Source organism: Trachymyrmex cornetzi, unplaced genomic scaffold (assembly GCF_001594075.2).
Source record: "Trachymyrmex cornetzi isolate Tcor2-1 unplaced genomic scaffold, Tcor1.1 scaffold223, whole genome shotgun sequence".
NCBI lineage: Eukaryota > Metazoa > Arthropoda > Insecta > Hymenoptera > Formicidae > Trachymyrmex > Trachymyrmex cornetzi.
This window is the reverse complement of record NW_017296881.1, coordinates 3,197,176-3,213,163: the sequence shown is the minus strand read 5'-3', so window position 1 is coordinate 3,213,163 and position 15,988 is coordinate 3,197,176. Positions and strand designations below refer to the sequence as shown.

At 33.1% G+C, this 15,988-nt stretch overlaps 1 protein-coding gene across 1 annotated transcript; it reads right to left on the bottom strand.

Annotated features, from left to right (window-relative positions):
• Positions 1-206: 206 nt before the first annotated feature.
• Positions 207-15,742, bottom strand: LOC108760466 (sodium- and chloride-dependent glycine transporter 2). Its single transcript, XM_018506470.1, has 10 exons — positions 15,638-15,742; positions 14,554-14,722; positions 13,294-13,572; positions 12,664-12,871; positions 11,824-12,017; positions 11,007-11,187; positions 9,886-10,123; positions 7,873-8,211; positions 4,068-4,223; positions 207-582 (listed from the first exon to the last, which is right to left on the bottom strand). Exons 1-10 carry the CDS (start codon positions 15,662-15,664, stop codon positions 460-462), a joined length of 1,914 nt encoding a protein of 637 aa, XP_018361972.1. The 5' UTR covers positions 15,665-15,742; the 3' UTR covers positions 207-459.
• Positions 15,743-15,988: the final 246 nt, after the last annotated feature.

The following is a 15,988-nucleotide window of genomic DNA, read 5'->3' as shown; positions in this document are numbered from 1 at the left end:
AATGATATAATTATATTTCGAATTATAAAATAAAATATTACTATGTATATTTTTGTATCTAAAAATATAGATATATATATTAGTTTCTTTTAGTTTTATATAAATAGCTTTAGCAAACACATGATATGTACTGAAAAAATTTTCAATAAGTGTAGGGCATAAAAATTATTTCATACACCAAAGTATATAAATATCTTTATGTCGCTATTAAATAATTCTGAGAACGAAAATTAAATTGAGTTCAGAATTTCATCAGAAAATATACCGTTGCGCAATGTAAAAGTATTTATCAGTTCTATATTTTCCACTATATTAATTGATTAACATTCTACTCTCACAGGTGAAAATAACTTATTTCTAAAACGAAATGAGTTATTGTCCCCAAAGTATACAATTGTCCCAGGGCATCCTGATATTTTTGCAAATTATCACTTATCGGGTATACCAAGTAATTGAATTTTAAAATCTGTACGAAGAATCGTATGCCGGATTGACCACTGCAGTGCCGACACTATCAGTATCCAGTGTATCCTGCTCGGCTGCCCTCCATAATGGCGAGGGCCGAAATAAACTCCGGAAGCTCTGCGAACAATTAAAAGGGCACAAATTAAATTGTTGCGAATCCGATAATGGGTGAGATACGTGCCGCTAGCGCCATTCACGTTCCCGCGAGGTCATATCTCCTCGTGCGAAACCGCACAAGTACTTTCGAAGTGTGCGCGGAACGCCCGAAAACAACGGGAAAGGAGATAAGAGTAATGTTAAATTTATCGGCTAACAGAAAGCGGAAGCGGTCAAGAAAAAGGACAGCCTGTGCCTTCCTCATCTCTCTTTCTCTCTCTTTCTTTTCGTAGAAATGGATAGAAATACGTGCGGTCCGAACAGGGCCGCCATTGATGTGTAAGTAAAAATTTCAAATATTATCAGTTATTTTCTTGGAAATATTGTGAATTTTTATGCTTTCTCTTGCTTGGGTAAGCGGTCTGGCAATAATATCTTATAAATAAAATAAAAAAAGTTTGAATAAACTGTAAGATAATAAAAAACATATTATCCATATATTAATTCTAGAGAAAATAGCTTACATATGATATCCTATATCGAGTCGTGTACAAAAGCGTCCATGCAAAATTTTATTTTAGCACCTCTTGAATTTTTGCGTATAAAAAAAACAAGATTTTTATGGGATATAAAATTGACATTTTGCAATCTAAAAATGTGAAAAAAATTCGATATAGAGATTCGCAATGTTCACGCATTTATTTGCGAAGCAATTTATACAATGCGAAACGCTCCATTTGTTGGTGAAAATTCAAACGTGTAGACGGTCGTCAGTTTAATCAAAAAATTTAATCCCGTAAAATGTTCTTTTAAACATATGTCAATTTGTGTATTTTCAATTTCGTTAAAACTCGCAATTGGCGACTCTCTCTTTGTACGGTTGCGCTCTTTGTGCGATGCGCGCACGATTTGCACGCTGGCTTCCGGCGGCCCTGTGCCTGCAGCGATGGAGAGTGGCAGGCTCTCTTCCCCACCGGAGAAGAAACTTTTCGTTTCAAAGTACGATTACCAACGTACCGTGAAAAAACTTGTATTAAGACGTTCCCCGAGTTCTTGAGATTTTACGGCGCGGACCGCAACTTCTAAATCGGCCCGTAACCGCAACTGCGTCGACAACGGCGGGTATAAGCTTTCGGGAGACTTTCGCTCTAATCGAGATATCGGGAATAGCGTGATACAATAACGAGCAACGACATCGGTTCGTACAAGCGTATCACAATTTTTACACTTTCGACAGAAAATGTTCTTTTAATGCACATATCAGATTAAGTATAAATTTTAGTGACTTCAATAAAAGAGTTTTCAAGAATTTTATCCATCGCTGATAATTCCAAAAAGAATAATTTATAACATATTTTATACCGGATGCGTAATGGCGAAAGTTTTTACTCTGATTAATTGATCATACATAGGAAATGAGACAAGTTGGTCAAAATTGTTGGGAGATCCAATGATCCCGCAGCCGCTTCTCATTAGCGAAAATTAATGGCCCAATCTCCTAATAAAACAATCTCCTTTTCTTGAAAATAGCCAACCGGTAAGTCATTAAGTATCAAAGAAGAATACTGATTATTAAGAAATCTCAACTGAAACTTTTCTCTGAAAAGTCGACGCCTTTCACGCTTGTTTGATAAATGTGTCTTTGCGGAAAATAAATTATTTTTAAAATAAAAGTCGACGCCTTTCACGCTTGTTTGATAAATGTGTCTTTGCGGAAAATAAATTATTTTTAAGAATTAAATGCGTAATATGTCATGCATATCTTAATTGATGATCAAAATCAATTATTTTTTCAATTTTAAGAAATATATATATGTGCACATTACTTTCATTTTAATGATATCAAGAAACTTTCCAAGAATTATTGAGTATCTTACTAATCTTAATATGGGCTTAGTTAATAAAAGAATAAATAAGCAAAACTAAATAAATATTTTTACGTGAAAAATTGATTAAAGATAGATTCATTTCACTTTAAGATTGTGTGATTTAGGTAAAGTAAATAATATTTCGAGAACATTTCACTACAAGAAATTCAAAAGATACAAACGAAATAATAGAAAAGCAGTCTTACAAATTTTCTTAAGCAGATAACCGTTACCAATTGTACAAGACCTTTTTCAATTTACATAAAGAAAAAGAGAAACCGAAGTACAAAAACACCAACGGTCAAAGAAGTAAGAGAACACAAAGGTTTTACACCTACAGACCGATTAATGAATTTTGACTACTTGATTTATTTTTGTTATTTTTGACCTTTTTAAGACGGAAGTTTCTAGACTAATATATAATTTGAATAAAAGTATTCTTCAAAATCATTTGTACAGTTCAACCTATGGCAAGCTGTTTTACCTTCTAATAGCCATAAAATAAATTTTGCTTAATGTAAAATTCTTAAAAATTTATTGTTGAAAGAAAATTATTATATATTATACATATAATCTGTACAGTGAATATCACATAAGCTCCCTTTCATTTTTTATATTTTTTAAATTTTATGTTATTATCTACTTAATTTATTTGTTAAGAAAATTATTTAAATACAGTTTTAATATTTGTCGAAGAAATGCACAAATATTATTATATTTTTTTATCTTTCACGTATATATAACCGCATAAGAAGACATTTCTGAAAAAATTACTGTTGAATGACAACAAAAATAGTATACGGATAATGGGAAACATTTTTTAAAGTTTGAATAATGCTTAGTATCAAGATTAACAAATAAAGTCTACAAAGAGAGGAATAAAATAAAAAATTGGTACCTACATAAAATAGAAATTTTGTCTATTTTTAGTGAATTTCTTTTTATTGCATGTTTTGTATAAGGCTTTCTAAAATTTTTAGAAGTACTTAGATAAAATATAAATTTAATTTACGTATTCGTGCTTTCCAAATGTTTTCCTTTGATCTTCTAGATTTAACAACTTTTACAAAGAAACTTTGTTATTATTAAAATCTTTAAAAGTACGCTCTTAATGATTTAAACATTATTTAGATAAAGAACAATGATCTCTTCATTGAATTCATCCTGATAATGACTATATTAGCTTAATACTTAAAGATTTAAAGAAATAACATTTCATTTAATAAATAATTAATTTAAAATAAGCTGTCGAAGAAGTTACGTGCAAAGTATGTATTAGCATCATTTTTATTTTATAAGTAAAATGTTGCACTTTTTCAGTAATCCGTGACCTGGATGCAATTCGCACTAGCAAAATTTCTTTATTTAACACGTAGTTTTGAATAAAAATAACGTTTTATTTTTGGAAAATTTAATATTATCAATCACGATTAGAAAATTTACATTGAAAAACATAATTTTACTTTAATTTTATTTTTAACTTCTAAAAGATATAAAACGTTAAAACTGCCTGGTACGAATTCACAAATTCACATTCAAGTATTCTTTGCGGGCTTAAAAGGGACGTGTCCTCCACGGATATAACTCCAAAACTTCGAATTTTGTGAATTTTTGTTTATTTGTTAATAATTGACTCACCTCCGCTTTCCAAGCTTGTAGACTAAAGAAAACCGGCAATGGCGCCAAAGTAGCTAGTCCAATTCCAATCCCAAGGGCACTCGCCCAGTTAGGAAATATATAATCGCCGTATCTTCCCCGAAAATCGGTTTGGTACAGTTGATATCCAAAGACCGCCTGTGAATAAAAGGCAGAGCGCCAATTAGTTGGCTGTTTGATTTCTCATATAGCAGCTGAAACTGTGCTGCAGTAGATATATGTGCGCGAGAGCGTAGCACAATTATCAATTAAGGGAGATTTCGAATTTTTAATCAAAACTAACTTTCGCGCAGAGCACCGTTCGGCAGCCGTCGAGGGAAATATTTCGATTCCCGCGACGGTGCGAGCGAAAAATTTCAGCGGTTATAAATAAAAATTCGCTCGGCACGCCTCGACAGGCAGCCAGATTAATTAAGCAGTTTGGTCGTGGGGAATACGACGCTTTGCCTCCAAGGGACGTTGAGTTTTGTGAACCTAAAGCTGGTAATCTTGCCTAGAAAGTCCAATAAATAAAATAAATAAATAATTCCGTATAATACATTTTCTAATTCATAAAAATTCAAAATAAAATAACAAATTAATAAATAAATTAACTAAATAATATTTATAATAATAATAATACGAATATCTAATTATTTAATCTGCATTACATTTTCTAATTCATAAAAATTAAAAATAAACTAATAATAATAAAATATATAATGTTTATAATAAAACAAAGTAACGAATTTTTTAATCTACTCATTTGAATTAAATTTTCAACTCTGCTTATTTCATTTTTATTGTATTAAACACATAAATTATTTATCAACAACAAATTTAAATCTTTAATTTAAGTTTTAAATTGCATTTATAAACATTCGATATTTTACTTCCATTACATAATTATAATTTGTACAAATGCATAAGAATATTTATTAATTAATTTAATTAATGAATAATTATTTATTAAATTAATAGATATATATAAACATCAAATTGCTATTTGCATATGTATATAGACCCTAATTTTATATCGCCTTGATTTCTCATTATTATTGAAATAAATTATTACGGTCCTTATTCCTACACGATCGTGAATAAACTACACAACAATTAAAACTTTAATGACAACACCGATATATATATATATATATCACTATACATAATCGGCGGTAGTAAAGGCAGATAATGCATATTATAAATGCTTGTAAGTTATTTATTTGTAACTTATTTACATTTATATCTACTAATAAAACTGATTTTTATAATTTTGTCATTTAAAAGAGCCTACAATAATGATATTTCTATTTAAAACGATTTTTCCAAAAAATTGCTAAACATTTTTTAACTCATTACAAAGTAACTTGTACAAATTGAAAAATTTGTCGGAATATTTCTAACAAATTTTCTCACACGTTACTTCACTTTTAATAAGCTTCTTGGCGATCGATAACCTAAAGCTTTAGTTTCATTACTTTCCATATAAATTCGATTAATCGTCTTCACGCGATAGGTCGGGACTAATTTACGGTTTATTCTCTCTCACTATGTCGCTGAACTTTCCGCAAAGTTTACAGTCAATAAAGGTAGGCTCCTTACCTCGACAGGATTAAGCATCGTCTGTGATGGTCTGCCTTTCATTACTACCACCGATTGTATCATAACGATATACACACATTGGAGTTGTCGTTTAAAGTTTTAATTGTTGTGTAGTTTATTCACGATCGTGTATATAGAAGAACAGTAAGAATTTATTTCAATAACAATGAAAAATTAAGACGATGCAAAATCATGGTTTATATTATCTGAAGGATCGTTTTATTGTTTCGCATGACGCTGTTTTCGAAAGGGTACAGAAGGATTCAATTATTAATTTTCACAAAATTTAATAATAAATATCTTTTTAATAATTTCGTTGCAGATGCAGGATGTATTTCAAGAATGTATTTCAATTATATTTTATTGATAAATACATCGATTATGTAACGGATTAAATATTTGAATATTATTTGAATTTTAAATTTTTCATTTAAAATAAAACATTTTCATGTATAGTTATCTACATGCCGACTATCACGTTAAGCTAGACTATTCTTCTAAACACGTTCAACTAAAAATATTTAGCATTTATTTAATTTTTTAAATTTCTATTGAATTTTATAAAAATAGCAACATTAAATCATTTTTTAAATTCTTATTAAACTTCTATAAATAATTGCACTAAGTAGGTAGGGTAACTTGGGTAAGATGGCCATAGTTTTTTAAAATGCAAAAAATATACTTTCATTTTTGTTATTTTCTAATATTTTGTTTGGTATATCTCTTCACTGGATTAAAGTAATGATAAGTATCGAAACTAAAGAGAAAACACTTAACAGAAATTTAATATTATCAAAATATTATAACTTAGGTATATATTACCCATTTAACTTGACTTTTAGGGAAAGATGACCCACAGCCAAGTAATACATATACGCGCGCGCGCGCACGCAACTATGATAAAAAGATAGACATAGTATTTATAAATAAATAATGAAAATGAAAATACATATTATAGGTTATTATATCACATTACAATTTATGTACCTCTATTATGTATATAACGTTGATTATGGTAGCTTAACTATAATTAATTCGACGTTATTGGAGCTTTTAGTGAACGTATGCAAACTTTACAGGTATTTGAAAATGAAAATATTATTATTAGGAATGTGAATTAGTTTTGAGGGTTTTTTTTTCTCAAAAACTGATTTATTTAAACAACATGTCACGTAAACGTTTAATAACTGTTGCGCGATCAACATTTAATTCTCTGACAAGTTCTGAAGTGGATTGTGCTAGATTTTCGTTCAATAATGCTTGCATTTTTCAACTTTTGTCATTAACTTTTGAAATCACCACTTTTGAATCGACAAAACTGATAATTACATGTTTTAATTGATGGAGCAACATCACCATAAGTTTCTATCAGAATTCTACGACCTTCAGCCGTCGCGCCATTTTCTTCTAATTAAAAAAAACAAAAGCAACGCATGTCGAAAATGCTTTTTAAGAAGCTCCATTTTTTAAATGGTATAAACACGATGTTTACTGCGTCTATTGTTAGTAAACGATTAAATAACGTGGACATACAGAATAGACCAACGATGGCAGTGGTGGGGGTAGAATGACGAGTAGAGTGTGAACCAGCTAAATGAATGAACGTCTTTCTCTGTTTACTAAAGCCTGTTTGGTTGGTAGGTACTGTTGGATCAACAGCAACCAATCAGGCTTTAGTAAACAGAGAAAGAACGTTCATCCATTTATCTGCCTCTCATTCTACTCATCTTTCTACCCCCCTGCCATCGGTGGTCCATTCTATATGTCGATGAATAATATTAAAACATTAAGAAATAATAGCTGTGATTGAAATGTCTTTGATAACACTGACATTAGAGCCATCTCTTGCAAAACTCTCAAAACTATAAATCACACTCCTAACTCATAATATTTATAATATTGTTATTTCAAATAGTATAATATACGCCCATAAATTACTGTAAATATTGATTTGAGAATGACTACAAAATTGATCTATTTAGCAATAAAGAGAACTTACAGCCTATAAGACTATTTTTTCAGTACGATAGCCAAGTTTACCCTTATATATATTTAAATTTGACATTGAAATAACAAGATCATCAATAAAAAGATTTATCAATGTCGAAATTCTTTCTACTGGCTCTTTTTACCTAAAATTTATGTTACAGTAGATATCCTGCTGTGCGAAAACTGCAAAATATTACGGTAAGTAAAGAGCACTTACTAGACAAGTAATGGGTGCGAGGGTGACCCAACAGGTCCACCAATAACCATTAAGAAAACGGCCGAATTTAATTTTCATTTCGGTGAGATTAGTTAGAAATCTGTTACATCCATAGGACCAGGAAGCCACAATGAGTTCAGCGAAGCCGATCAATAGAATCGCCCAAGAGGCGGTATGCCAGTCCATCAGCTTGAACAGGTAGATACCACCGTCGAATACCATCGGAATCGCCAGGAGCCAGCAGGTAGTGCATATACCCAGTACCACGAAACTCTCGTATTTTCGCAAATCCGGACGCGAGTCCAGTATGGCGGTGTTTATCGCCTGCACGCCTGCGAACTGTATCGTAAAAAGTAACGACTGCGCGCGGCCGCGCATTTTCCTTCTTCTTCAACTTCTCCCCGCGCGCATCGCCATTTCCTCTCTACCTTCCCTACTTTCTGTTTCTACATCTCTCCACCTTTTTCCATTTACTCTTATTCTCGTAGCAATAAGTACGCGTTCTCAATCCGAAAGCGTCTAAATTTCGACGCGGAATAAAAGAAATCGAACTTGGAGCCCGCGCTCTCTCTCTCTCTCTCTCAATCACCATTTGCATCATAACAAATGTATCTCGCTCGATTGTATTCGCATATTCACGGGGGGGAGGGGCATATTTTACGGTCTCTCGCAGCTCGCTCGTGACTGCGCTTTGGTATCATCGGCGAACCGCTGGAAAAACGGAAGAAGAGAGCGGGGCTGACGTCGCGAGAGGAGGAGGTGTGGATTTCACTCTGAGACGGCGAGCCATAATTCCTTCCGTGATATACGAGCCCCGAGGTGAAAAGATGGGAGTCTCGCGATGCAAAAGCAACGATCGCCGTCCGGCTACTCGTCGGGATGAGGCGCATCCCTCTCACACCCGCGGCATCTTTTGACAAATACGCCGACCGTTTCTCAGGACTGAATGGCGCCTTCTTAGCACCGGGACGGATGTGAAATCTTCGCGAAGTAACCACGCCGATGAGCGATGGAAGCTATAGTACATGCACAATGACCGTATCTCACCGCGAGTTTGTTTTGTAATTTTATATAACTTTTTAACGGGCGCGCGTTATATAACTGCAAAGATCTATTTGCACAGGTGCATAAAGCGTATGTGAGGAAAAACCGGTATATCACGAGTCTAACTTCGTGACGTATTACGTCGTACTATACAAAATTGACAATTGATTGTGATTAGTAAAGTTGAGATTGATATTTATAACATCGCGTGAAAGCGTGAAAGTTTATATACGATCTTACAATGTTTTAGAGTGCAATGGTGAAAGTCTCTTTTACGAGATACAATACGACAAGCTTTTTATAATTGTTTGAGCAACGAAATAAAATACTAGCTATTGCGCTTTTTATATTAAAACTAGTATGCTCCGAGACATAAAATTATATTTATCTTTCTTTTTATACTTACGTTTATAAATTTTTATGCATTAATTAAAATAATAAAAAAAAAGAAAAATAAAGATCCTGAATTACATCGCAAAAATTCAAGCCGCATGATTATTTTGTTCCACTATTTTGCCATTACGCTATTATAAATATAACCAGAGTCGCGCGCGAAGTGCAAGAAGGCGAAAGTCGGGCCATCTTGTAAATATACAACTCGTTGGAACAAATGCAGTTAACGCGGCGATGTTTCTCGTTATGCGAAAGAAAATTGAAATTCACATCTCTCACTTTCCTCTCTTTTCTTCCCCACATCCCTGCTACTCCTATCTCAGCCGAGCTCATCGCATTAATAATTATTTTTTTTTCATCACCGTAAGTGACGAAGAATGGAAGTGGTTTTTGCGTGAAAATGAAAATAAAATCTTTTATCGCTCCTTTAAATGTTCGTACGGTAATATCTCTCACTCGCGTTTATTGTCGCTGCGACGCGAACGAAAATTCGTAAGATCAAAAATCATGCAATATGTATACGCGAGATACGACCGTGTTTGCTTGATATAAAGCGTAAATAGCTCGCGTGCTTACCTGACTACCGAGACCGAGTACGAAGAGCATAACGAAAAACAAGATGGCCCAGAGATTCGACCACGGCATCTGCACCACCGCCTCTGGATAAGCGACAAAAGCCAACCCCTCTGCGCTCTGAACCACCTTTTCGATCGGTATACCCATTTTCTGGGCCAGAAATCCAAGTATCGAAAATATCACCAAGCCGGCGAAAACAGATGTGAATAGATTGGTGCAGGTGACGAAAATAGCGTCTCTGAGAATAGAAAGGCAAAATTCAAATTACTGTACGCTCAACGAATACGTAATATAGAATAATTCTCTCAGATGAAAAAAAAATATATATAAATATGTGTCGCTTTAGGAAAAGCACGTTCACCTCTTTTTAAAATAAGAAACCTAAATATTCGACCTAACCGTATCGAATTCTTTCCTGTTTTCCCAATCTTCAATACAATCCCAAAGTATCCCTCATATCCCTTATTTTTTCTTATATCCTGTGTATAGAAGATTTTGCTTATCTTTTAGGTATAGAACACCACATAGGCTACTCGAAGGTCTGACGAGGTATTGGTATTCAAAAGAAAGACAGGTAGAAACCTGCCATGTTTACAAATCGTTCTTATTAATTAGATTATTATGCGCGCTTGATTATCTACGATAGTTGTCTTTAGCTTCACAAACTCGTTATTATTATTATTATTATTATTATATCTTATAGTTGAGCCAGTCTCGGAATTACGTCAGCTGGTCGTGACGACACCCGGCCACCGCCCGCCACCGAAACGACGTCGTCGAGTCCCGAGTTAAAATAAAATATGCAACGATTGCAGTGTCGTAAAGAGACTGAAACATCGCCGAACGATGAACTAGAAGATTAATAGGCACTTGAAGTGCTTAGTCAGTGTAGTTAATTAAATACACGTCTTGTGATAAATTATTATTCGCGCGATCAAACGCGCGACGAATTTGTACGTCCTTCCTAAAGAATGGGCGTGTATAAAATCAGACATTCTGTCTTTTTAAGGGCTACTTCTTTCTGCTTCGCTATTAAGGTATCCTATGTTCGCAAACGATCTAGTCTCTTTTTTTCTTCCTTTTATCTGAAATGCATACGCTTCGTTTTAATATAATCGAACCTGTGGCAATTATTGCTGAAGTTGCTGTAACTTGCGAGAGTCACCAGAGATCCACAGCCGATGCCAAGCGAATAGAAGATTTGGGAGGCTGCATCTGCCCACACATTTGCGTTTCCCAGCTTTGAAAAATCGGGATATATGTACCACAACATGCCATTATCGGCACCATCCAGCGTAACACCTACGATTATTTTCCTTAGTCATGATAGAGCTATCTGGTTTCACATTGATGTCGTATGTAGTAATATGAATGATCTATCTTGGCAAATCTCCAAGCCAAAGCGAGCGACACAATTCAAATATATCAGATGTGACACAACCGTGATTAACTGGACATGTCCATTTTTCCACAAATTGCACCTATCTATTTAGCATAAAAATTTTTACTATATTCTAACTTTGATTACATTTTGTCCTATCCTAAAAACTAAATGGAGATATTTTACGTGATCAAAATAAATGGCTATTTTATGTAGTATAATTATCAATATTATAAAGATAAATAATATTTATAATTATTGAAATTATTGTAAAGAATCCTTATATTGTATTCGAATGTCATTGTAATACATAATAGAAATTTAATATTACACGATAATAACATTACTTTTAAATTTATTAAAGCTTAAAATTGTTATTATTAATCAATTTTATTCATGAAAATTAATACGTTGGCCATGCGAGTATGTATGTACTTTTAATGGATTAAAACTTAAATAAAAATAAAACAATGAATTAAGTTTAAATAAAAATATTACATCTATATTTAGGAAAGCTTTATAGAAGGCCTTGTTTCTGCCTTGTTTCTGTTTCTTACCGCGTACTAGAAGAATTGTAAGAATGACGTAAGGGAAGAGAGCAGTGAAATAGACAACTTTGCCGATAGTCTGGATACCGCGTACCAGGCATAAGAAGCACACCACCCAAGCTAGCGTGAGGCATCCGAATAGTTCCCATCGTATGCCGCCGAAGTTTTCCCATGTGGCTCCGCGCAGACCAAGAACGTAGTCTCTGGACGCGATCGACAATTACATGCTTTGTAGGCGTGATCCTCAACAATTTTTGTCTTGCTCCTCAACGCTGGACAGCGACGTAAAGGCTCGTTACCGATCCTCCCGACACGATGCAGCGCTGATGGCAGGGCTGGGCATATTTCATATGTCATACTTGTATTTGAAATGTCAAAAAAATCCTTGATAATAATCCTTGAAGCAACGCGGACAGGCCTACTAGCTAGGGCTACGGCAGAGAATGAGACGTAACGAGATGTAACTGTCGTAATCGTAACGTAGAGTAAGACAGAGAAGAACGTAGATGTCGCAATTGTGACTAGTCGGAAAAGTGCCGAGCATGCAAAAAAATTTGGAAATATATTGTATTAAAAAATATTTTGTATTTAAAATAAACAATTTGGAAATATTTTGTATTTTGTATTTTAAAAAATGTATTTTGTATTTGAAATACAAATTTTGGACGTATTTTGTACTTGAAATACTAAAAAAAGTATTTTGTGTACTTTGTACTCCAAAATCGTAAGATTGAAAGTATTTTGTATTTTGTAATTCAAATGTTATAAGATTGCCAATATTTTGTATTTTGTATTTCAAATATTTTGATGATGTATTTTGCCCAGCCCTGGCTGATGGCTATATTGTACCTGAAGTACTCCTCGGATGACAGTACCCGCTGATAGAGATCCTCGAACGCTTTGGCGTTTTTCGAGTCAGATAAACAGTGGGTATCATTATTATCTTCGTAACCTAAACTGGAACAGACCGTGTGGATGGCTATGCAAGTCTTATTGTAAAATATAAAACTTGAATTAGTGGTCTTGCACTCTTCAGCTTGAAGGTTGCTGTAACAATCTATATTGATATCAGCATTAAACATATAGCTCAAAAACAAACGATCGTGATAAAATAAGTAGATGCTTTAACATTTTTTATAAGAATGTTCTACAACTATTCGACTGTTTGATGAAAATTCAAGTTGCATAAAAAGTGATGTTAATTTATGTTTCTTTATATTAAAAACCAATTAATTAATTGATCCCTTAATCAACTAAAATTCTTTTTTATTAGATTTGTATAAATTGTTCTTTGTGTAATCTTGAATAATGTAAATAATCACAAAAGCTAATAGCAATACTCAAGACCGTTTCGTACTTGTAGACGTTTAGTCACTGTAGTAATTAGCTCCTTAAAGTTGAAGTTTAGTTAAATTTTTGTTTGTTTAAATACGACGATAATAAGTTAAATGTATAGTACATCGGTTTATTTTTACTTACTGTTCGTGTTGAAATCATTGTCGCAGTACGCCCAGGCGAGTTTTGACGAGAAAGAAACAAAAGTGTAAAATAATGTCCACGCGATTATTATCATGTAATATATCAGTACAAAGAACATGACGACCAATGTGCAGTGACCAAGGCCATGAAAAGCTGGCGCCATGCGTTTAAAAACCTTTATAGGCCCCAGCCCAGTGTATTGACCCAAACAAAGCTCTAAGAAGAATATAGGCAAACCCATCGTGATCAACATGATAATGAAGGGTATCAAAAAAGCGCCTGTAACAATGAATTACGCAATCATAACTTTTCATATCAATCTGAAGATGATTATGTTTTTATAGTTATATATGATTTGCACCAAAGTTTATATAAAATATATTAAAATCAAATACAATAAGTATAATTATAATAGTAGTATATTAATATTCTATTAAACAAAGAAAATATAATTCTACTACGAAAAGTATACTGTACTACAACTAATCATTATTATACATATAAAAATTGATTACAGTTCAACATTATTACACGTTGAGAACTTATTTATTTTCCTTCATATTAATTACTTCTTTCACTATTATCGATCAACTTGAAAATTCTTTTCCTATGAGAACATTAAATATTAAAGCGATACGCAGTACTATTTTTTAAAGAATTTGATAACTTATATCGAAATTAATTTATTAAAAAGTATTCGTTCTAAATCATTTTTATAGCTTCAAAAAAATCTCTCCGGATCCTTATTTACGGCGGCTATTTTTGAATCCCCGACGCGCAATCTTAAAGTTTATGTATCAGTTTCTTAAAGTTTGTATCTATAATTTTTCGACGCTATATAAGAACGAAGATACTATGCGCGTCGCAATATGATATACAGAGCGATCCAAGTTTTAACAAACTGTAACTAAACTGTACCATCGTGTTTTACAAGCAAGAAAGCACTTCAGATAAATATTATCTACAAAAACTTGTTCAATATAGCTTCAATATAAGCCGATTAAAGAAATAGAAATAAATAGAATTAAAATTTGTCGCCTTCTAATTCTTTATCGCAGTTTTTTAATAAAGCACTTATAGATCTATACAACACTTTTATATAATACTTTCTTTACTCATTTAACATGCCTGCACAATTTCATCGCGACCTGAGACACTCTCTATACGACATATAATACGACGGTTGCATCTGAAGCACGTATTTCCCATGTATACCATGGGAAAGATACACACGTGGGCCACGGTTACAGGCGTACGTACCACCGCCATTGCGATATATGAAGAAAGGGAAACGCCAAACATTGCCGATGCCAACGGCATACCCAATGCAGGATAGAATAAATTCGATCTGGTTGGCCCAAGCGCCTCGTTTCAGATCGTCCTGGTGCTCCACGAAAACGCCGCCAACTCCGAGCGAAACCCTCTTCACCTGCCAATAACACACAGGGAGCATATTATATTTGCATCATATAAATTATCGCCAAATCGACGATGAAAAGATCTGACGTCACGCTGCGGACACAGAAGAGCTGGCGACCGAGAAGAATTGCGGAAAGAAAAGCGGACCTCAACACCAAGTCGGCCTTCAATATATTTGTACAAGATTAGATGCGAATCAGTCTAAATTTATCTTTCAAGTTTGACAGCGAAAATATTTAATCTAACCAATAAATAAGATTACATAATTATACAACGAGATATTTTATTTATTTTAAAAAAATTAATTTTAATTTTATTAATTTATTTATGAAAACTTACAATGAAGTATAGTATATAACGTTAATGAAGTAAATAATGAAGTAAACTAACGTTATAATATGACAAGTTTAAAATATTTTCTTATCTCCCTTGCGAAGCTTCCATATCTCGTGTTTTATTAATGTCAGAAAGATAAGCATTAATATTGTGTCTATAAAAAAATTTCTACAAACGCTCACTTTAATCTTCTGATAAATATACAAAACTCTCAAAAATAACTTTACATAAAGTACAAAAATAGTGTATATGGAAATATAACTATTTATTTATATCCAAACTTATATATAGTTTATTTAATTGAACTTAATTTATTTAATATAAAAGTTTCCGAAAAGATTGAGTTTAGATACTTGTAAATTATTTATAACACATTGAGAATAATTATATTTTATTTTATAGAAAATTAATACAGAAAAGTATTTAAAGACAATTCGCTTTTTTGGGAAATATTTATCATCGTTCCAGATGATAAGAAGCGACTCTCAAGAGTCTGACCTGCTTTGCTCTTCTGAATTACGAAATTGCAGCAATAATTAATTACAGCGTGTCGCTGATCAAGATATGTTTATATAAGCAAATGACTAACCTGGGACGTTTTCTTAGACTCTGCCATAGTAAATGTGATGTCTGATTCCTATTCCTGATGATTAATCCTCGATCTGTGGTCAAGACCGCATTGACGACAGCTCTGGGCGTCGACACGGCCAGACTGCTATAATAATACATAATGGCAACAAGATAATCCAAATTATCGAAGATAATTCGAATCCAAATGATTACATCGAAAGATAATTTCCGGATCTACTTAATCAGCTGACACTCAATAAATACGTTTTCGATTGCATCTTGATTGATTTGCGCAACATGTGACGCGTTCAATGTTTTTATTTTATTACAATCTGCGCTATGAGATATATCGTAGACTACAATTAAAACA

Excerpts from the sequence above, each read along its gene's own strand:
- LOC108760466 (XM_018506470.1), bottom strand. The coding sequence starts at position 15,664 with ATGGCAGAGTCTAAGAAAACGTCCCAG. Across the intron at positions 13,573-14,553 it reads CATATATCGCAATGGCGGTG|GCGCTTTTTTGATACCCTTC; the intron begins GTACGTACGCCT and ends TCATTGTTACAG. Across the intron at positions 8,212-9,885 it reads TACTCGGTCTCGGTAGTCAG|TTCGCAGGCGTGCAGGCGAT; the intron begins GTAAGCACGCGA and ends TTTACGATACAG.